Genomic DNA, 23371 nt, shown 5'->3' with positions numbered 1-23371 from the left:
CATTAGAAAAAGAGCAAAAAATATTTCAGTAAACCACAAAAACTGGCAAGTCAACCAGGGGGCAGCTGGGGAAATACAGAGAGCCCAGTCAGCTACAAAACAAAGCCCAAAGTCTTAGCAAGTCACTTCTGGGCTTTTAGGCAGCAGGAGAAAGCTCCCTAAGTGCTCCCCAAGTTCGTTAAAAGCAAACATTTTGGACAATATTAATTGTCCTTCAACACGTGTGTTATAAAAGCCAAGGCTTGAAATTAAATATTATGACAGCGCACTGTTACAAAAGTGACGGGGGAAGCTGGGAGCAGGCCCCTTTGATGTGTGCCAGGGCAGCACCGAGCGAGGAGAAGCCGAGCCGTGGCTGATAGCAGGGCTGCAGGTGGGCACGGCCTGCTCGCTGCTGCCAGCTTTGGTCTGGAGAAACGGGTTCAGAAGTGACTTTTTTAGAGTTGTTTTTCTGCCCTCCTCTCTAGGGCTCCCTAGGAGTTCTTCTTCACAAACAGCTTGTTCCTGCAGGACTCAAATAATTGGCAGAGCCCCATTTTTTTTCTTTTCTCCTCCCATGTCTTGTTATCACTTCGGATTTAATTATTTACCGAGGAACTTAGGTTGATTAGGAGCCATCGGGAAACGTCCCGTGGCTTTGGTTGTGCCGTCACCTGGAGCAGGAGCTCCGCAGGCGCTTCTGTTCCGTGCACGGCTGCTGGAAGCCGAGGGGCTGGGCACTGGGGGTCCTTCCCCTGAAATCCTTCCCCTCTGGGAGCCGGGCAGCCCTCAGGTGCAGCGTCCCGCTGACAGAGACAACACTGCGCTGCTTCAAGGCCGATTTTCTGACTGAAACCCCGAGTTTCGGTCCAGTCACCGACCTGCAGGCGGAGGGGGAGGCGCTGCCCGGTGCTGCCCGGCCTCGCCTCAGCGAGCTGCCGGCGCCCTCTGCAGCTTGCGGGCGGCCTGGCACGGCTCGGCACGGCTCGGTTAATGCTCGGTTACGGCTCGGTTAAGGCTCGGCTGGGCTCTGCCAGCCCCGGGGCACCGTGTGTGTGCAGCCCGCAGTGCCTGCAGCAGGCGCCGTTGGCACCCAGCGCGCTGAGGTGCAGGCGCCGCCTCCCTTCCTGAAGGAATATCGGCATGTTCTTCCAGTGAAACTCACTTTCTGGTGTATAACCTTTAATTATTCCCTCACAGTTCCTTTACATTCCGATAGATAGCCTTAACTTTACCTCACGATCCCGTCGGGGGGGGTGCGCCCCTCACGGAGCACAACACCGGGGGAGCTCTGAGGGACCTGAAGGACCTCAGAGACTGCCCGCCCGGACCACCCCAGACCCCATAGAGCACCTTGAGCCCCTCAGCTTTGTGCTTTGGGATTTTATAAAGCTTTGGGCTTTTATCCTACAGCCGCGGAGTTAAATTAGGGCTCGGTATCCCTGCCCGGGGGGGGGGCAGCCAACATGGCGGCGGGGCAGCGCCCCCGCCCGGCCCCACACCGCCACAAGATGGCGCCCGCGCGTGACGCCACACCACCAGCAGGGGGCGTGGCCTAGCGGGTGAAGGGCGTGGTTAATGCAGATGAGGGGGGCGTGGTTTGCAGAGAGGGGTACTGCTTATTGAGAAGAGGGCGTGGCCTACGCACGAGGGGGCGTGCCCTCCGCACAGCACCGCCGCGAGGACCCCGTGCTCTCGGGCTGTCCCGGTGCGTGCCTGTCCGCCGCAGTCAGGCGCGGCGCGGGGCAGCCGCGGGGGCCTCGCGGCGGGGCGGGCGCTGCCCGGTGCTGTGGCGGCGGCGGCGGAGGAGGAGGAGGAGGAGGAGCGGGGCCGGGCCCGGGGGGCGCCGCCGCCGCGATGCCGCTGTTCGCCGCCAACCCCTTCGAGCAGGACGTGGGTGAGAGAGCGCCCGGGAGGCGCGGGGAGGCGGTGGGGGGGGCGGGGAGCTCGCGGCCTTGGCCCCGCGGCGGAGCGAGGCCTGGTGGCGGGGGGAGGTGGGCCCCGGGGCGGGCCGGTGTGGGGCTCTCTGAGAGAAAATGACCGAAAATGAAGGCATTGCTGGCTCGGGGCGCCGGAAGAGGAAAGTGAGAAGGTAGCCGTGAGGGTCGGGGCTGTGGTTGCCGTCAGGCTGCGGCTGTAGGCTGAGGGAGCGCTGCGTTCCTGCGGGTTTTGCCAGGGCCTCGGTGTGTGCGGGTGGGAAGTTTCTGTGTGCCCAGGGTTACGTCTGGGGTTACCTTTCACATGGCTCCAGGTGCTGTACCTGCACGAGGGAAGGCTTTTTGACCTGGAACTGTCACAGCTGTGTGCTGTGTGCATGGCCAAACCCAAACACTCCAGGAGTATTCTTCTATATATTTGTATAGCAGTATATTTCCTGTAGTACTGCAAAGGTGGCGGGCTGTGCACTTGTGCTTTCTTAAACTTTGTGCTATACGTACAGACCATAACTGCTTGCACGTACTGCTTCTGTCAGGATTTAACTATTTTATGTCACTGTTTTTTCTTCTTTCTGCTTAAGAAATAAGGTAGGTACCAAGCACGTAGGTGAGCCCAGCTGATGTCCTGGTGCTGCAGGGAAGGAGAGCTCCTTTCCCATGTTATCCTCCACCCGGATTTTTTTGAACTCCCCCCCGAGCTGCTTTAACTCAGGCATTTTGGCACTAAACTTATTTCACAGAGCTGTTTGGCTGACGGGTCAGCTCATCTGTGGAGGTGATGATTCGGGAATTTGGTGACTTAAACCATCGAGGGCTGCAAAGTGCTGGTGAAAACAAGAGGCAGGGCTGCCCCGACAAGGCCCAAGGGAGGAGCAGGGCCCCGCTGCTGGGAGCAGCGACAAGTCGGGTCGATGCAGCTATCTGCCCGGACCATGCATTTCATACTGGGGTTTGCTCAGGGCACCTCTAGAAAGTGTAGATAAACACTCCCTCGCTCTGCCACAGTTGGCCTTGTTTTCGTGGTGCAAAACGTGCAGGGCTGCCTGCAGTCCCAGCTCCTGGCTGCTGCCCGTAGCTCTCCTGTAACCTCTGGGCTAGTTTCGGAGTTTGCTTTCCTTCTGCTGGTTCTCCAGCCCAGCCCTTGAGTTCTTCACAGGGTTGGAAGCGATTTAATTTCCTGCCTGATGCTCCTGGTAGGTCATTCACTCGCACGTGCTGTCCTCCAGCGTAACCCTGGCTGCCACACAGCCTTCATCTCTCAAGTAGCTCTTCCTCCAGCAGGGAAGAGGTCTGTGCCTCCTCAGCCTTCCAGCAGCTGGCCTGCTGTCACAAGGTTGGCAGCAGCAGGGGAGCAGGAAGTATTTGTGTAGCTCCAATGACTCCCAGACCCGCCCGCGGTGTCACGGGTTGCTGGTAGCTTGGAGATTTGTTTCCTTGTCCTTCGCTGGGGTGTTTGGTTCTGGGGCTGTTTGCTCTTTGTGCTGCTTTCCCTTGGTGGCCCACGTCCTCCTGTGCCAGGACTTGGTGTGCCTGTCGTCCTGCTCTGGTTTCCAGCCACCGAGCTCGTGTTTCTAGGAGGATCTTTAATTGAGTTTGTGTTCTGTCCTACGGTCACCTTTGGCTGTGTGATCCAGCCCCGATTGCTTTACATTTCTCCTTACACAGTGCTTTGCTCGTCCTTTCCACGGGAGACACCTCCCAGCTTTCTGCTGGCTTCCTCCTGACCCTTCTCCCGCGGTCGGTGTCAGCCAGGGCTCGCAGCATTGATTTCCAGAGCGATTCTGGAGGCGCTCAGGAAGGGAACGCTCCCCGCCCTGGGAGTGCTGTACGTCCCAGCTCGCCTTCCTCGCCTCGTGGAGCGAGCCAGGAGCTGTGGCTAACAGCTCACACGTGGCTTCCTCTGAAATACCTCCCTGCCATCCGAACAGAGCAGCTGGTGCTGAAATCAACCCCAGGGAAGGTGGCCTCGCTGGGAACAGCACCTGCGTCTCCTCAGCACCTCCCCTTTCAGTTCCCAGTGGTAATTCTTGCTTCAGTGCCTGGTCTAAGGCCTCGCAGATGCTTGAGGACAAGCTGATTGCGAGCTTTGGTGTCATTCTTGCTTGGATCTTTCTCTTTCACTTCTTTAAATCTCCTCCAGCCCGCAGACCTTACCTTCATCTGAGTGACTCAGCTTCCTGCCCCGTGGAGCTGCAGTTCCATGTTTGATACGGGAGGTGGTTACTGAGGGCTCCCAGACCGACAGGCAGTGCTGGTCGCTTCTCAGGCTGTTGGCCTGCTGACTCCGGGTGCTTTCCCTCTGCCACTCCTTCCCCAGGGTCATTCAGTTAATCACCCGGGGTCATTCAGTTAATTACCCGGGGTCCTTCCAAGCAGGGCTGCCTTTCAGCGAGGACCAACTGGACCGTGCTGCCTTACTGCAAGTGCAAGCCTCATGAGCACAGCAATCATCTTCATAATCACTCATTAAGGCAAAGCTAGATGACTTCCTTGCCTCCTCTCTAATCTGGGTAGGCGAAGGCGAGGTAAGCAACAGAAGGTGTAGGGCTAAGTTTTGGGTTCCCAGGAATTTGTTTATGTGGTTCCGAAAACCAGCAGTCAGGATTGTCCTCCAGGTTTTAGCCTTTCATTTTTGTTACCCTGGCTCTGTTCTTACAAACTGAGAGTGGTGCTGTGTAACACTCCAGATGCAAGATTGATTGTGCCTACAAGATTTTATTTTGCATACATTTTGGAGGCAAATCAGCCTCTAGAAGGCTGTCATTCCACTGATCGGGTTTAACTAATGGCACACCAAGCTGGAAGGCTCCTTGTGCGAAGTCCACATGTGACCGCTTGGTTTTCTCTGCTTCTAGTGTAAAAACTGACACAGGGAAAAAAAATATTGCATTTGAGTATTTATTTTTTTAGCTGACGTGTTGTTTGGCATAGTTGGCAAGCTCAGGGCAGAATAAGAAAACACTTTGCAGGTGAAGGCTGGGCGCTGGGCAGCAGCGAGGGCGAGCTGTCAGCAACCTGCCTTGCTCGTTTCCCCTCGCTGCAAGTTTTTCTCCTAGCACTGAAGGAGCCCTGCAGAAGGCACCTTCCCACATCTGCTTCCTCAGATCCAAGTCCCTGTCTCAGCATCTGCAGGGTAGTTACTCTCCAAGATGATTCCTCAGCTAGAGCTCGTGCGAGGCGCGAAGGCAGATGCTGTTAATGCATTAATCTGTCCTGCTGGCAAGGAAGGAAACCTCAGAAGCTGAGCGAGGCTGCTGCAGGGCAGCCAGTGGGGCTGTGGGGCCCGTGGAACAGCGTGCGTGGGTCCAGGAGGAGGGAGCTGCCTGTGGCACAGCTGTGTCCATGCAAGGAGAAGTGTTTATGCTGCTTTTTTCCCCACAAAGTTTATGGGCTTGCACTTCAACTGGCCTGTGAACAACCAGAGTGCTCCGCATCTCCTACCTGTCTGTCCTACAGCTCTATTTCAGCCCAGCTCTTTGCTGCCACATTTCAGAGGAGATGGCTTTTGCAAGTCCAATGCGTGTGTCTGCTCAAAGCATCTCAGGTGCATTTTATGGATCCTGTTATCTTTTTTTAAAGAACCTCTCCAGACGTTAGTTACCTTATTTGATTGCTGTTCCATTTTAAAAGGAGAGTAGTGGAGGAAAAGAGGAGGGAGCGTAGGAAGGGAGAAGTGTAGGGGTCTGGATTTGAGGTTTTGGAGTCAATGAGGTGGGAAACAACGCTAAGACACGTGGCAGTGCCTGTCTGCAGCCTTGCTTTGCGAGCTGTGCCCACCTGTATCAAAGCTCTCCTGTGCCTCAGGTGAGTTTGCAGCCTCCTGAGGCATTGCTGGGACTGGAAAAAACAAAGCGTGGCGTTGGTCACTGCCATCTGTGGCATTTTGAGGCTCCAAAGACTCAAGTGTGAAACGCACCCTGGTGTTTTCTCAGCTTCCATGCCTTTCTCTTGACCTCTTCCCATTTCTTGCTGCTCACCGTTGGCTTTTTGCTGGTGGGCACAGAGGTGTGTGCAGCAGGCAGCTGGGGGTTCAGAGCAGAAACAGCTTTCAGCTGGGGCTGCCACAAGGCAGTGGGATTAAACCATGTGCCCGGTGTGCTGTGTGGGTATTGCTGCTGGTGTGGCGAGCACAGCTGCTGCTGCTGTTAGATGAGAGGGATGAATTTGGCTGGCAAGCCCTGCTGGCAGGATTTGCACCCCAGGGATGGAGGCGTGCAAGGTGATGCTTTTAAAAAAAGCACCGTCAGCTGGTGGAGCACCACAGCAAACAGCAGGCGAAGCTGTGTGCGCCGAGCGTCGCGTTGTGCTGTTCTGGTGCCTCCTTTGTGCTGGTTCAGTACTCGCAGTTCACAAACCCAGGCAATGCCCTGCACGTAGGGGTTCTTTGTTTGGCTTTCTTTAAATAAACAGCATGGCAGGCTGTTTCAAACCGCAGGCCCTCCTTTATTTTCAAGAACGAGCAATTAATTTAGTTTTAGTGTCCTAAAAATATTGATGCACTTAGAATCTAGCACTTGTGTCTTTTCTGGGGAAGTATTTTAAGGAGCTTTGTGCGGTAGGAACATGCTTTCAAGCAGGATTTGCTTCCCTTGAAGAGTAATTCCAACCTGTGAAGGTAACGTGTGGCCCAAATTGCCAGCTTCCATTCCTGCTCCTTGGTCTGCTTTTAGATCTGTAATGAAGGTTTTGGGGGCTCTGCTGTGCTTGTGTTTTCTTGGGGAGGCCGCTCTGCTGCCAGGGGGTGTTTGTTGCAGCTCCTGGCTGCAGAACTGAGCGGTGGAGTTGGTTATCAGGAAGATGCCGAACTGCACACCCAAAAATGCATTTAGCCAGGGCAGTGCTGCTGGCAGCAGGCCCGGTCATTTTGGACCAGCTGCTGCCACAGAGCACCATCGTGTTAATAGTGACCATCATGTGCTGCGTTAATCTGCTCAACAGCCTTTAAAGTGCTCAGTCCCAAAGGGATGTAATGACTTCTCTTACCCAAAATCCTATAAAAGTAGTAATGATGGTATTGCCAGCAGCGTTTATGGGGCGCGTTCTGATGGAATTCCTACGTGGCATAAATATCTGAGGGCTCTTACCTTGCAGCTTAGTCAAAATACTAAAATGGCATGTAAAATTAAATCATAAGATGGCAAATGTAGTACATCAAATACTGATTTTGAGTTGTTTTAATAGAGCTGTAATATTTACATGGCATTAAAATAACGTGGTTGTACCAAAAATGGGAAATACAAATGGCATTATCCCTTGTCTGCTAACACGGTGAACGGAACGCTGTAAGGGATAAGGAGGGATACGCTCTTGAGATGAAGCAGTTTGGGGTGTTGTTGGCCAGTTTCGGGACCTTCAGTAACCCTTTCATGTCACTGACTTTCTCTACGCTTGTGACATTCAGATTTCTTGGAAAAAATCTAGTGGAGGAGTGTTGTAAGAAGTTTATTGAAGGAGGAGGTGGTTTTCCTTCAGAGGTCTGAAAGGATTTATTGATTTTCCTTGGAAATAAGGAAATTATATATGATATGTATTATATATCACATATAATATACACGATACATAATATACAATACATATAATATCTATTATATTCTATATTATATGATTATAATGAATGCAAAGATTGGAAGGCCTTGAGCAAACTCCAGCTTAGGGTTATGGCCTAAACTTGCAGTAAGTAAGCAAAGTGTACAGAAGCAGTTTTTTCATTAATTACAACATTACACTTAGTTTTTCCTTTCTGGATCTTCAAAACACTCGATGCATTTGTTAGTCCCGTGCTATTCATCATTCCTTATGAAAATACATGCAGAACACTTCATAAAACAGCAGGAATTAGCACTCTGGAAGACACAGCCTCTCGACGTTTTATATGGGGAGTTGCCTTTTCTGTATGGCTGTGAAGGCATTTGCTCCCTAGAATCTGAATTTAATAGGGTATTTTTATGCTTAATCAGTCTCGGTTTTCGTTACAGAAAAGGCTACAAATGAATACAACACCAGCGAGGACTGGGGTCTTATTATGGATATATGTGACAAAGTTGGCAGTACTCCCAATGGGTAAGCTATGTCTCAGCATCACAACGTGAATTTCATGTTCTCATGAAGAAGAATGCTGTTTCAGAAGAAATACATCTCAAAATGCTACTGATCTGATGCTTCTGTAAGCTCTACGGATGTGTGCAGTTGGCTTTAAAATTCTTTAAAAGAAATGTTCCAACCAGATGTCCAGTAGAGCGATTGGGAGATGTTGCATGCATCCCAATTTTATGAGGTTTTGCACAGTAGACCAAGTTTGTTATATCTAATGATCTTGCATTCCTTTTGAGAAGGAACTATGTCAATAGGAAATGGTGAACTAGTTTCTTTGGAAAAAAATCTAGTTAGGACAGTTTGCTATTTATGATGAGGAATTTATCTGTTTGTTGATTAGAAGGGATGGGACTGATATAGGAGAAAAGAGAAAAAAAGAAAAAACAACTGAGGTCAATGCCCACCTCAATTTGGATCAGTTTAGCCTAAGTGGTAATACAGAAATGTAAGTGGTAATTCAGTGATCTTGTAACTGCCAGAAGTATCTGCTCATTTTTGAGGTAATCTGTTACAGTGGAAAAATGCTTCAAATTTTGTAGTCAACTTGAATTGGTACATACCTTGAATTCTCAAGTGATCTTAATTTTTTATCGTTTATTTGTAGTATTTAAGGGTACTACACTGAGAAAGTTCTTTTTGTATTAGTTATGTCCTGTCCCACAGGGAAGAGAGGCAGATCCCTTCAATCTGGGAATCTTTAGGCCTCAAGGGAAAAAGTGTAGAATATTCTTTGGGTCCTTTTTTAAAAATCTTTAATGCTAGGAAATTTCTGTGGAGGGAACTATTTTAAATCCTCTCCTTCTGGGGAAAAAGGGAATGTCAACACAAAAAATCTTCAATTTTTATAATCAAGACTTGAAAACGAGATCCAAGAGCTAACAAGCTGTGAATGTGTTTTAAATTAAATCTATAGAGAGACTGACAGTAGTCAGTTAAATAGCCATTCAGTCACTGCTGCTGCAGAGGTATTTTTTTTAATGCAGATGTTTCTTTCATTGTCTATGTCAAATCTGTTTCCTCAGTGTAGTAGCAAATGCTCTCTTTGTGACATGTCAGCAGTACTATGGAAATTAATACAAAATGCCAGAATAAAAATGGAGTCTGCTCTAATTCAGCACGTTTAAGAACAAACACGTTGTTAAGCGCTTTTTTCAGGCTTGCTTTGGGAAAAGTTTAGGTTAGGTTGCATTTGCATTTTTTAAAATAGAGACGGTTTTGTTTGCTTAGCAAACTTCAGTATCTGGTTTCATTCATTCTGCAAATTAGGTCAGTGGCATCCATCACTAATACTTTCTTTGTTCCTTTTTTAGAGCAAAGGATTGCCTTAAAGCCATCATGAAGAGAGTAAATCATAAAGTTCCCCATGTGGCTTTGCAAGCACTTACAGTGAGTAAACTGTCCCTGTTTCCCAAAACCTTTCTGTTCCTTTAGGTGATGGAGCTGGGAAGTGTGTACTGATCAGTTAATACCTTTCTGTGTGTCTTCAGTAGTCACTGGCAGAGTGCGTGCTGAACAAAGGGTGAACTTCCTGTGCATGCTTTTATTTTGGATTATTGTTGGCATACGTCTTCACCGCTGTATTTCTGTTGTCAGCTTTTAGGAGCCTGCGTATCAAACTGTGGAAAAATATTTCACTTAGAAGTGTGTTCTCGTGACTTTGCTAGTGAAGCTCGAGGTATAATAAACAAGGTAATTATCTTATAACTTTGGGGGGGAGAATTACTTGGTGATTTCTTTGCTTTCTCTCATTGTAGCAAAGAACTGGCAAAACTAATGCTCTAGTTAATTTGCTAGCTAATAAAATCTTCTGGTTTTGGTGCAGTTGGAAATGCTGCTGGCTGTTTCTTATCCCTGAAATTTGTGTATTTCCATTTACTGCCTGCCCCAAATTTTAACAAAATTACACAGGCAATTTTAATTATAATCTGTGACTCCTCCTAAGCCCAATTAATTTGATAGTGAAGGCAGCTTTCCCTGAAAAGAGTTTTTACTTGTCTTTAATGAAATTCATAAGCTAAAGTGCAAAGGGAAACTAGTAAGAAGGTTAAATTATATTTTTACAAGGAAAAGGAGGAAGGCTTCAGACACCTGAGTTTCTGGAGATTCTCAGAACACTGAATGAGGAGTTAACTGAGAAAGGAAGACCTCAGTGGTTGGGGTCAAGCAGCTGATGGGATCTAAATCTAGATGTAAAGAACTGAGTAAGCAGAAACAGCTCTACCGTAATTACTGCTCCAGTTGAAGACAAGAATGACTGAAGAAGATAGTCTTCAAATGTATGGGAGGCCCGGAACCATCAGAGGTTGAGCAAAGCAATTAAGGAAACTAATAAAACTGCTGGGAAGCAAAATGAGTTCATGGCTCTTCTGTTTCTTGCTTTCTGCGGAAAAATAGGTCTTGAAGTCCTCCACTTCATTCTCATTAGCCATGGTCCATTCTGAAATAGAACATTGACCTTCATGGTCTGACAGTGCTTGTGGATGTAACAACAAACCTTTAATCCTGCTGAAGAATCGCCTACTGGAGCATAATTTATTTTGTTGGTGGGAAGCACACTTGTGTTTTCCCCTGTCCCTTGCCCATTTGGAGAAAGAATCCTCAGAGGGGCTATAAAATCGTGCTTCCTCCTTTTCTCTGAAAGAAAATTCATTCAGACAAGTGTAACAAATATCTTTGTGCTGATAATGAACCTTCTGGGCTAGGTGGTTTATTTCAATTAAATGCATGCTTGAGCCCAAACTCGTCAATGTTCTGACTGTTCAGCGTGTTTGTGGGTGAGCCACAGGCTTGCACTGTGCTCTGAAGGACACTCAAACGGGAAATCGTGGCCACGCACTGTGTTTGTGCAGTCCCAAGCTTCCATCTGTACAAGGCAGGTTGAAGCAGATACAGGTGAGCCCACCAGCCCCAGAACCCTCACTCAGCAGCAGGTATCAGTGTTAGTTTGGAGGCTTTGGGTTCAAATGGTAGGCTTTTAGTTACTTGGAAGGAAAACTAGAAAGTGGATGGAGTTTAAGTTATGCTTCTGAGGTGTGTCCTTTACTCATACAGTAGGGTGATGCCTGAGTCTGGCTCACTTCTCTCAGGTGGTTTATCTCTTGGCATGAGGTTGTTAGCAGGTAAAATTTGCAGTGTTGCACAAAATCAGTGGTCTGGCCTGGATTTAGAGTAGCCGTAAATCCTTTAGATGAGGGTAGAGGATGGAGAAAGGCACAGAGATAGGCAGCCTGAATCTCTCCAAACTATTGAGGTAGAAACATGGCTAACGTCTGAGAAATGGAAAAGTTTGTCAGTCTTTTTCCTTAACCTCCTAAAACTGACATCACTAAAATTACAGCAGTATATATGGGTGAGCTGCCTGTAAATTCCAAGTTTTGGCTGTGCAAGAGAATTTGCTGTGGAGGGGTGCTGTGAGGGTCGAAGGAGGATGCTCCAGAGGCTAAACATGCTGCCTGTAATATCTGAATCAGTGTATAAAAGGTCATGTTTGCTAGGTTATATTTCCAAAATTTTCTTACTGTCTTACTGAACACAATGAATTGATTATTAAGTGTATTTATATATATAATAAAAAAAAAAAAAGGCCGTGTTAACAAAGTTTTACAACTATTTCTGCTCACTTTGAGGTGGAAGTATTCCTTCCTATGCAATTTTGTCTTCTAGGCTCATCCAAAAGTATCTGAGAAACTGAAAAGTCTAATGGTGGAGTGGTCAGAAGAATTTCAGAAGGACCCCCAGTGTAGCTTAATATCCGCAACAATTAAATCTTTAAAAGAAGAAGGTGTAACTTTTCCTGCAGCTGGATCACAGGTAAAAGCTGGTTAGGAATACATCGTTCTGCTCCTGTTGAGCCTCTGGCAGTGAACAAAATGAAAAGCTGTCCGTGGGAGGTGCTTTTGGTCAGAGGAGAGGAGGATCCTTGTTCTAGTCTGGTTGCCTCCCGACACAGAGGTTCACTTCATTCTGCTTTTTTTATTTCCTTGCCTTCCGAAGAAAAATAAGAACAGACTAATAGCTATTTCATGATGTCCTCATGAGTTGTTTCATTTTAGATCTGTCTTCAGATCATTTTTTTAGAGCTTCGTCGAGCTGTCGCTGCCTTAAATCTAAGCAATCCTACACCCACACTTTGTACTTGGTGTTTCATGGTTCTAATTGCTGACTTGGAGCACATATCTTCTATTTTTCCTTTGCAGAGCCTCATGAAACAAAGGGCAGTATCTAGAACTGAGGCATCTTTGAAGCTGATCTGTTCTGTGCTTTTCTTTCCTAAATCCCCATTTCCCGTTTCATTTTTTTTTCCTGTGTCAGGAGTTGCCCTGGCTCTGCAGTGGTGGCTCCAGTCCCTAACCTCACTTGCTCTCTCTTTTCCTTCTGCTGGTGTGTTATGCCTGACCATCTAGCTGGCAGATACGGTGACAGGTTTTCTTATTTTCTGTGCTTTATTATTGATGTTTCTAAATATTTTTATGTTCAATATGAGTTAGGCGAAAATCAATCCTGAAGATTAGAACTGTGGCTTCTGTTGAGTTTTCCTTATGTGAAGTTTACTCTTCTCTGTATTAAACAGAGTTGTTTTTTAATACTTCTGCAATCTTGCCTTTCTCTGCAAAGATGTTCTCACTTCTGAATCTAGGGTGAGCATTAAAACATACGGTAGAAACGTGGAAGATTGAGAGAGCTGCAACCAATTGTACTTTCTTTCCTCCAAATACATACGAAGTTATATCTTTGTCTTTACCTCACACACTTCACTGTAAACAGTAAAACTGAGGTTTAGTAGTTTCTGGTATACTTGTACAGAATTGTTTTCTAGGACTATTGATAACCCCAGTGTCTGAAACTAGGTTCTTCATTCCTGCAGGATGAGTTACCTGATGGAATGAAAGCTCTAAGAATGATTTCTCTGTGCTGTTGTGGAGGCTCAGTTAGGCAAGGCAGCAGCTCCTAACACTCGCTTTTTGTTTCCACACTCCCAACAACAGAGACTGAGGGTGTCTTCTGGTGTGACCGGAGAAAAATCTCACTTTTTTAGCAAGTCCGGCTGCAGCTTAATAACTTGGGTCTGCACAAACGTAGGACTCCCAAGAGCTTTCCTTCCCTTTTGAGGGGAGGTATGGAGTGCAAAGGCAGAAAGTGTAGTCATTTAAACAGAGCTCATTTAAATAACGATAGTAAGTATTTAAATGAAATCTTTTAGATAAATTAGATTGTTATTTATTTTACTTTGCTGCTGAAAACAAAATAAAACATGGATGAGATTCTGGAGAACAGTAAATTTTTTCATCTAGAAGATCATCTTGGGTCAGTAATGAAATATTCTGATAAGGCAATTAATCAGGAACAGCTTATTACTAATTTTTTTAAGTATATAATTATAGAGCTTTCTTCTTCCTTTGTACCATGAACTTATTCTATTGTTAACACATTTGCAGGCTACCACAAATGCTGCTAAGAATGGTTCATCGTTAAGTAAAAACAAAGAAGATGAAGATATAGCTAAAGGTAAATTACTAGTCACAGCCTTGGCTTGTACTCTGGAGCGTCTTGTTAAAATGCATGGAAATCAGCTGCAAGAACTGAACGCGAGGGCACAGCGGGTTGGGAATTAAAGTTTATGTTAATCATGTACGAGTTATGAAACATTTTAATGCCTTACCTTTTCATTCTGTTGTAGGGCAGAGTAAAGCTGTTGAAATGTAATAAATGGCTCATAGTTTGGAGAAAAAAAAGATAATATAAACATGGTCTTTATGGTTAAAATAAGTATTTCTTTTAGGAAAGCAAACTGCCCTTGTATACAGGGATAAATATACAGACTTACCTGTTTTATTTTCCTCTCCTAACTGTAGCTATTGAATTGTCATTGCAAGAGCAGAAACAGCAACAAATGGAAACCAAATCCTTGTACCCGTCTGCAGACATTCAGCAAACCAGTCAGAACTCAAGGAAGGTGCGAGCTCTCTATGACTTTGAAGCTGTCGAGGACAATGAGCTCACCTTTAAAAGTGGAGAAATTATTTTTGTTTTGGATGACAGGTATAACGCGCTCAGATGAAGGTGCCTTTATTCCACAACTGTTGTCTTGTTAGCAGTTTTTTCCCCCCAGGGCTTTCTTTTCCACAAGCACATATATTGTCACTCTGGCCTTCCCCGGATCCTTTATCTTCTGCTATTTGTTCCATACCCCAAATTGTTTTAACCCTTGGAAAAAAAAAAAAAGTATCTAACACTTCTTTGAGGCCATCCTTGCCCTCCTTCCCCAGTTCATACATTTCTCCAGTGATTAGTCATTTCTTTAAAACAGAGCCCCCCCTACCACCACTGCAACACTATCTGATGCTGCTGGAGCCTTTCTGTGGCTGTAATCAAAGGAAGCTGCCTTTTCTCTCTGAAGTTCTCCTGTGCAGCTGTCTTGCTTTGCTGAGGTTCAGTGGAGAAGCAGCGTGCTGTGATTCTGATGGATAGCATCCTGGTTAACCCTGGCTTGCTGCTTTATATTATAAAAAATAAATAAAAATAAATAAAATACCAGTGGCAAGGAGAAAGTAGCCTCTGCCCAGCTGAGTGGACTGCAAGCCACTGGCCCAGTTATAACTTGGTTATAACACAGCATAATAACTGTGCACATTGCAGTACTGAAATTGTTAGATCTCTGGCTCTCAAGCATCGTGTTTGCTAGGAATAAAACTGAGGAAAAATGCTGCAGGTAGTTACTGTCACTAATGTCACTGTTGCTCCAATGACAGCTAAGAAGCAGAACCTGCTAACGCTGCTCTGATTTAACAGGCTGTGACAGATTAATTATATTTCTAATGTTAGTCCCCACTTGTGTACTTCTTGTAAACTTTGAGGTGAAGCAGTAATGGGCTATCATCTAATCACTCTGAAGAACTGAGGAGTTGTGCTGTAAGCTTGCAGTGATTGCTGCTAAATGGTTTTACTTCCCCTGAGCCTGCCCTCTCTTCTCCCCACCTCCGTGCCCCAGCTCCTGCTCTTGGCTTTGCCGGGCTGCTAATCTGTACAGATGTTCTCCTTTGCCTCTGTTATTGGGCACCTAGGAAATAGTGTCTCGGATATCACAGGTTTTCTGTCAAAAGCACAAAATGTTGTTGATGGTCAGGGTTTTGTAACAAAGCTTTATTTCCCCAGTGACGCCAATTGGTGGAAAGGTGAAAATCATAGAGGAGTGGGATTGTTTCCATCTAATTTTGTGACTTCTGACTTAAGCGTTGAACCCGAGGCAGGTAAGTTAGCTGCTCAAAAGCTGACACGTTATTTTTAGAAAGGCAGCCTTGTGGTGGGAGTACTAATTAGCCCATCAGCAAAATCATTTCCTGAAATCAGCCCAAGGAAAGAATCCAGGGAGAAATCCTGACATTGTTTCAAGCAAGCAAGTGGATACCACTGCTGTAGCTCACTTTAAAGATACATTTTTATTGTACATTGTTACCTTCTCCCTGCTGCAGTAATTCAGTTCATTTTGCCATAATTCTTTGAGAGTAACATACTAGTTCTCCAGCAGCTAGCTGCATCACTCTTTGATGTACTTACTCAAATTTCTATCTCATTTAAAGACTTGATGCTAAGCAATTAAAATGTGTACTTTAAGTGAACATAGTAACGCAGCCACAGGAAGGAAACTACTGTTTGTTCTTCCAGCAACTGTGGATAAAAATTGTGTTCCTGAGGATACTACAGAAGAAATTAAGAAAGCAGAACCTGAGCCTGTTTATATAGACGAGGTATGCAGTCACTTTCAATATACAGAAGTACTGATATTTTTAAGTGATTAAGACATTGCTTTGATGCTGTCAGTTGAGAGAACCTTTTTTTTAGTATAAAGACCTTTTTTAATTTGAAAATTAAAACAGTCTCTGCTGTGCTTCAGAAACTGCTGTTATTAATCTTATCTCCCACCTTTCAGGATAAGATGGATAAAACACTGCAGGTACTTCAGAGTATAGATCCTACAGATCTAAAGCTTGATTCTCCGGATCTTCTAGACTCAGAAGGTACTTTGAGCACTAAGTTTGCTAATTCTTGTATTTCTTCTCACAACTCTTTTCCGTCGATGAAGCTGGTAATTCTTTTGTTCAAGGTGTGCAAGAACAATTGAGTGTACTTTGGGGGGAGGGGAGGGAGTGTTTTAGAGTGTTTTCTAGAATGAAAAAAGTGGAAAATAAGAGAATATCTTCAGTACAGGAGGCCTAGATGGATTCATAGGTAGTATTCCAGTGAAAGATGAGAACCCCATAAACCTTGGAGGTGGAAGCAGAAATGCAAAATTTTCTCTGGTTTTCATCAGTAGTCTTTTGTTTGTGGACATAAAGTGAAGAGAGGGTGACAAAGCAGAACAACCAGGGTTTTTCTCTGGTTTGGAGGAACTGGACACGCCTGATAACCAGGGGCACTGTCCAATTCTGTATCCTTAGCGTACTTTAAAGTATATTTTGGCTGGATTTAAAATTGAGTTGTGAAGTATGTTAACTACTTTGACTCTTTTGTCGTTACAGATATTTGCCAACAAATGGGTCCAATGATAGATGAAAAACTAGAAGAGATAGATAGGTGAGTCAGAATGTAGCTTCTGCATGATTTACTAATGCTTCAAATTGTATTGATTTTTTTATTTCCTCCTTCATCTCTCAAAGTAGAAAATCTTGCAAGAAAAAATGAGACCATTCTACTTTTACTTTTTAACATTTAGTACCCACACCAGGACTTCTGTACTGAAGATTTTGTCGCTGCTCTCCTAAACATACTGCATAAGTTACTTGGTGTATTTTATCTTAGCACTTGCTTGTGGGCTGTTCTATCTGTCTGGAACTTGACATTCTCATTCTGATGCTCACTGCCCTCCACGACAGGAAAATCTGTTCGTCAGCTTCATTACCCCTTTCCCCTCAGACTCAGGGATATTTAATGGTGGAAGGAAAAATCGACTAGCGTCGTGGAGTTGCCTGCTTTATTGCAACTAGGGAAGGATGGTTGTTCACCATTTTGGCTCTCCTTCACTGGTAGAAGGAATTGAGTGGGTTCTGACTGTTTTATGATACAGATGAGTAAGGAATCAGCCATCTACCTTTCAAGATTTTTTTTCTTGCATGCTCAAACCTGTTTAATGAAGTGCTTTCCTTTTTTACCATCTAACACTAGATATTAGAGGATCTTAGTGTTTGCATACATGTGTTTTGAAACAGAAAACATTCAGAATTATCTGAACTGAATGTGAAAGTTCTGGAAGCTTTGGAGCTCTATAACAAACTGATGAATGAAACACCGATGTACTCAGCCTACTCAAAACTCCACCATCCCGCACAATACCCACCTACATCTTCTGGTGTTTCAGTGCAGGTCAGTACCCTTTTCTGGAAATAGAGACTTTCCTAATATAGATTTCTATTTAAAAAGATGACACCAAAATGAAGTGTAGGCTTTCTTGCTAGCCTACGAACAATCTGACATTGCCTGGTGACTTTCTGTAGCCTTTAGAACAAAATATCACTTAAGCACTAGAACAGAGTACTTTAATTTGCAGTTACCTGCTCATACAATAAGCTATAGATGTTAATTTTGCTCACTTTAACATAAAGATGATTGATTGAAAATACTTAAAAGATTCTTTCTGTGATTTTTTTTTTTCCTAGTGAGAATTGTGTGTTTCAGCAGCTTGGTGGATATTGCGATGAGTCATGTTCTCAGTCTTAAAGTAAAATGTTACCTTCTTATCTAATAGCAGGGATGTGAGTGAACTTGAATATTAGTGCATTAATCATGAGCCCAGTGCACTTGCTAAGTATAGAAACCTTCATCTGGTTTTAGCTTTTTTTTTTTTTCCCAAGGGGGGAAAAAAAAAGGTATTGCATTAGTGGGTGTAGTTGCTCAGAACTGATTTACAGTATCCGTTGTGTGCCACATTGGTGTCCTAAGAAAACAAAAATAGAGGGGAGAGGGATTTTAAAGATCCTTTTTTAAAGAAAGCATAGAACGAGTGTTTTTACTTCAAGTGAATTTTACTTTAATGCTAATTGTTCAGTGGGAAAAGAATAAAGAATAGTTGCCATAGCAACTGCTAGATCTGAAAATCTGTCAGTTAAAAGTAATTCCATGGCCTTAAATTCTGGTAACGATGAAAAATTCAGTATATTTGGAGGTTAAGAAGTAACGTGAGCCAAAAGGCAACGGGATTTTACTATTTCTTTCAAGATACATGCTTCCAGCAGTGAAAATGTGAGATAATGCTACTCGTGCTGGGCCTAGCACAGTTACTTGACACAAAACTGTCTGTTCCTTCAGTGTCCCAGTACTGTCCCAAGTCCAAAAGCAATGAGCAGCACAGACTTCTATAAGCATGTTATACCACCTGCTCTATCTGAATTTTGATTGAAAACTTGTGTTATCTCAAATCAGAAATGCCACAATCTAAAAGTTTTTTTTTTTTTATTTCCTCTTATGTTATAGTCTTAGAATATTCCTCTGTTTTTATTCCCAAAATGCATTAAACAACAAATCTTTTATGGTGCTCGTCCCACTCAACTGTGTTTGTGCATCAAAATGTGTGAGGGCCGAATATTGTAAAGTCCAAGGCAAATTACAGAAGAAGAAACAAGGTTTCTGGGAGGGACAAAGGTTTTGTACTTGATACAAAAGGATCTTCCAGATAGTAGGGACAGACCTTGTTAGCAGGGCATTTTTGAAAAAGGTGCCTGCTGATAGCAATTAGAGATGCCTATTTACTACTCATATGTGTTAGAAGTTGCATGTGTTGGAAAATTGGTATTTATTGAGCCTTGGAATCCTAATGTATTTGTTTACTGTAACTGTTATTCTGTGCCACGTTTGCTGCTGCTTAATTGAAACTAAAAGGTATGCTTTTTTTTTTAATTAAGTCATATCCTGTACAGCCACCTAGTGGAAACTACATGATCCAGGGTGTTCACCAAGTCACCGTTTCCCCGGGTTATGGCCTAGGACCTGATCAGATGGGGCAGCTGAGGTCTCTGCCTCAAAATATAAATTCTTCTGGAGCCGCTCAGCCTGCTCAAGCTGCCTATTTAAGGTATCATTTCAGCAAAGCTCTTACGTCACCCTATTCCTGATGGTAATTTTACTGCTTTGCCTAGAGGCTGTATCTCCATGAGGTATTTACAGTGACGTGTAATGCTGTTTAACCGCTTTGAAAACACACAGCTTGCTTTTGGGCTAGGCAAAATTCTCACTTGCAAATCTGCCTGTCAGAGAAATAGATGGGAACTTGTCAGAGTTAGATTTGTTTTGGTTTGTTTCCTTACAGCCCAGGACCAGATTCTGTGCTGAACCAGACGTACGTGAACCAGAACGCGGCTCTTCCGTCAGCTGCCAGCACAGCTGCCTACAGCCCGCAGCAGATGGGAGGCTCGGTGGATATGGCAGCCTACCAGAACAACGCGTCCAGCCTGCCCCAAGGACCAGGTTATCCCATGGCAGTTCCTGCTCATTCCGTTCTGCAGCAACAAACAAACTACCACCAACAGCCCCTCCTTTAGACACAAACCAGGCTCGTATTTCTAAAGCAATGAATACAATTTGCTGAACCTAATGATTTTTATTAATGCCTGTCACAGATATCAAAATGCGTTTTCCTTTTTAAGTAACCCAACTTTTAGTGCATTCGGGTGATGCTGAGTAAAAATATACATCAGAACCGGTTGTTAATCATTTGCTTCAAGGTAGTTTGAACTAGATTAGGTAATGGTTTAAAATAATTTCAGATTACTTTGAGCCCTTAGTTCAGCGGTTTCAAGAAATGCTGTTTGTGAGTCTGAGTATAACTAAAAAGATTGGCCCAAAATAATTTTCTCTTTTAATGTGTTTCTGGCAATTTGGGGACGCATCCTCAGTGTCATGCGTTGCTCTCATTACGCATTGTCTCTTCTGGTGTCTCACTGTCATCTTTCTATCCAGGTAGCTTTAGAAAATCTCTGCTGAGACACCTCCCTCTCTCTGTGCTGCTGTCGTGAGCTTTATGATACGGTGTGCACTAGATAATTGGAACAGCTGCATGAGTTAATCAGATGAGAGCTGGAAGAGAAAATGATTTGATACTGTGACAGAGAGGACCACGTACCTACAGAAGTATGAGGAATGATGTTTTTGCAGTGCTGCCTATTAGATTTTGGGAAGCTACAGGGAACTCTGATGTGTTTCTCTTGAAAGAAATGGCGGGGGGTTGCTTGAACTTGCTTTTGGCAGAGGTGTTACACGCGAGGGATGCTCCCAGCAGACTGTGGGTGCTCTGGATATGAGGTCTTGTACAGAATGTATTCTTCCCTTTTTTTGTTGTATGTAGAAGTGAAGGAGAGCTGTAGTTCTGTGTGGTAAAGGAGGGGCTCAAGAATGTTTGAAGCTTAAGACTGAGAATCCACCTTTGTTCCGTTTCCATTGGGGAGGCAAGTGGAACAGGAAGCATCTTTATGGGACCAGGGGGTTCTTGCCTCTCTAGGATTTCCTTTTGCTGCTGCCATCTACATGTCTAAATAAACACTGGTTACAGAGGGAAACTCTTAAACCAGTTGGGAAAGGTGCATTTAACAGACCACGTATAGGCAGACTATGCGTGCTTTGTGATTGTGCTCCTCATTTAATAAAAGGAATGGCTGCATACTGAAAATACCAGACGTCCTTAGAAAAGGAATTGCCTTGGGACTGTGCAAGTGAAGCATTTGGTGGCTAAGAAAAGAAATCTAAGAATTTCTTCCCTGATGCACTTTTAAATGGGTAGGTTCTTTTTTTTTTTTCCTTTAACAAGGAACAGTTGAGCTGAGTTACCTTTCAGGAATGTTTTTTCTTTTCTGGTTTCAGCCTCTGAAAAAATCACTTAATTCTCCTGTTTACCTACTCACTTCAGCGTAGTCGTATTTATACATATTTTAACAATTTTACGATGAGTAATAATCTTTAGATTGGGAAAATAATGGAAGCAAATCACTGATAAAACATCTTGTTGAATGTCTGAAACTCCAAAAATGTCTAAATAAGTATGTTTGGTGTATAATTTTTCTACCAAATGAGAACTATCAGATTGTAGACTGTTACTGAGTAATAAAAACCACCGTTCACTCAGTGCCACCTCCATTGCTTTTGCATTTTATTTAATTACTTAGTATCATGACTTTATTCGATTGCAGCCTCATGCTTATGGAATAAGGGATTCAGTACCTGCTCTTTAAATCATTATTTAAATCTGTGCAGTTAGAAAGAATCTATTATCTTTCCTTTTAAAAGATTTTAATTTTCTTGTATCCTTCCCTCTGAAGTAGCTTAGCATACATAACACGTTGCAATACTGGGGTACTTGGAGAACTTTTTCCTTGCATTAAGAGGAATAATTAATTTCAATGCTGCTGTTCAAAATTCTTATTGTTTTGAGATTTTTTTTAAAGGTTTTATTTCGTTCCAAATTGGTTTTTAATCAAACTAGACCTTGCTGTCATTTATATAGATTTTCCATGTTTATTAGTAATGAGATAAAGGTAGAGAATTTTATTGGATTCAAAACTTTGATCCAGCAGAAATGTTGAGTATCCTAAATGGAGATGGCTGGACAGATGTGATTTGGTTACTTCTAATTATTTTATGAATATAAATAATGTATATACTCATTTGTCTGAGATTTTCTACACAGCTACATATATGCATACTGTTAAAGCCTGAAATTTTATAAAAGCCAGATTTGTGATTGTCATCTCTTATATTCTGAATTCTGTGATATGCAACTTGTAGATAGTGTAAAATAATTTAATTATTAAAATAGTGTATTTAGAGGGTTTCGGTGTTAATAGGAACTGTTTTTCCTCCTCAAACTTCTATACATTATCATATTTATTTTTAAGGCCTGATTGTAACTGAACATGCTGCCAAAGGATTTATCTAACTTCGGATTTCTACACTAGGTTTATTCCTACTGTTTTATAACAGGAATCAAGGGTAGATAACTTCTGCTTTTTCATATAAACTCTTATTAGTTAACATAGAAGTTCGTGCAACTTTATAAGGAGAATTTTATTGTAATATTTGTTTCATGGGTGTTAAAAATATCGATGCTCGATACGTTTTCTTCTAGTGTGGGTTGGCAACCTATTACGTCTAAGATATAGTCAACTGAAAGCAATGATTTCATGTCTGTAATGCCACCGTTCAGAGGTGCGTGTTGAGACTCGTTGGTATTTCATATGGCCTTGATGTGACAAATGCATTGTCTATTAAATTTGGTATAAAAATTACAATCTTGAAATTGTTTCTGTAACAGGTAGACCTTAAAGTAATGTTCTGTGTTCATTTAGCTTTTGTTCGTTGATGTCCATAGGCTTGTGGAACTGTAATTCTTTGGAAGGCTGTCCTTTAGAAAGGAGTGCCGAGCAGGACCTGGCTGTAGCTGCAATCTCTTCCAGTAGTTATTTTCTGATAGGAAGGGTTTTTTCTTATTTTTATCTATGCATCTTTTCTAAGACATAATAGGCACTACTCTTGCTTACACTGAACACTGTGATACATTTGTCGAATAAATAACTTTTTAGAATTTATGGCTCTTACCAGTTAAATTTTACATGAAACTGACTGAAACTGCTTTGAATCAGTGAAAATGAGAAATGAAGGAAAAGAAACATAAATGGGCAGGGTCTGAGCACTTTGGATTTTCATCTCTCTGCTGGCTCCACTGGAATTGTAACGTCTGCCAGCTGGCGAACTGACCCCCAGCACACAGCATGCCTGAGTTCTGGATGCAGGTTGTGGTTCTACTTCTATTTTGCCTGGGGTTTGAGGTGAATATGTGCTGGTTAATAGATGCGTCACAGTTCTTACAGAAAATTACCTTCCAGAGTTTGCAGTATTAAGGGTAGGGGATCTGTTTTAATGGAATATCCGTTTGGCCTCTTGTCTGCAATATGTGTGCATTGCCTTGTGTGAATAAAACAAAGTTTATTTAACAAACACGGGCGAAGAGTCTTCTGTTTACTCCTTAGGTTAAATCCTTGCCAGAAAGACGAGGCAAAAGCTGCCTGAAGTGCCACTCACAGCGTGAATCGTGAACTTCACTGCTGCAGCCTTCACCTTCCTCCTTCCCTGGCCCGCTCAGCCGTGCGCCCACTTACCTCCAGCTCAGCGTGCTCCCACGCGCTCCCAGCAGTGCCAGTGCTCTGGAAGAGGCGAGCCTAATTCCAGAGCTGTGCTGCGTTTCACCTCTGCTGGGTGAGCTCCTCTACTCGGCAACCCTTGCTCGTTACCTTTAGTTGTCTGTAAGCTGGGCTCAGCGTGGTAGGGAGTGCTGCGGCGTGCTGGTTGCTAACCAATGCGTATGGTAACAGCTATGGGGAACAGAA

At 43.8% G+C, this 23371-nt stretch overlaps 1 protein-coding gene across 2 annotated transcripts; it reads left to right on the top strand.

The window, feature by feature from the left end:
- The first annotated feature begins 1753 nt into the window (after positions 1-1753).
- STAM2 (signal transducing adaptor molecule 2) lies at positions 1754-22997 on the top strand. 2 transcript variants are annotated; one of them, XM_082763285.1, is made up of 15 exons: positions 1754-1876; positions 7892-7976; positions 9320-9395; positions 9603-9698; positions 11673-11819; positions 13445-13514; positions 13862-14048; positions 15162-15256; positions 15672-15754; positions 15937-16024; positions 16526-16580; positions 17213-17366; positions 18902-19071; positions 19306-19548; positions 19956-22997. In XM_082763285.1, exons 1-14 carry the CDS (start codon positions 1837-1839, stop codon positions 19535-19537), a joined length of 1578 nt encoding a protein of 525 aa, XP_082619411.1. In that variant the 5' UTR covers positions 1754-1836; the 3' UTR covers positions 19538-19548; positions 19956-22997. The 2 variants fall into 2 exon arrangements, with proteins under 2 accessions (XP_082619411.1, XP_082619410.1); XM_082763284.1 differs by having other exon boundaries at positions 19306-22997.
- The last annotated feature ends 374 nt before the right edge of the window (positions 22998-23371 follow it).

Source organism: Aythya marila (genome assembly GCF_965140915.1).
Source record: "Aythya marila genome assembly, chromosome: 6".
In the NCBI taxonomy this organism is placed as follows: domain Eukaryota; kingdom Metazoa; phylum Chordata; class Aves; order Anseriformes; family Anatidae; genus Aythya; species Aythya marila.
The sequence above is the reverse complement of the archived record's forward strand: the minus strand, read 5'-3'. Positions and strand labels throughout refer to the sequence as shown.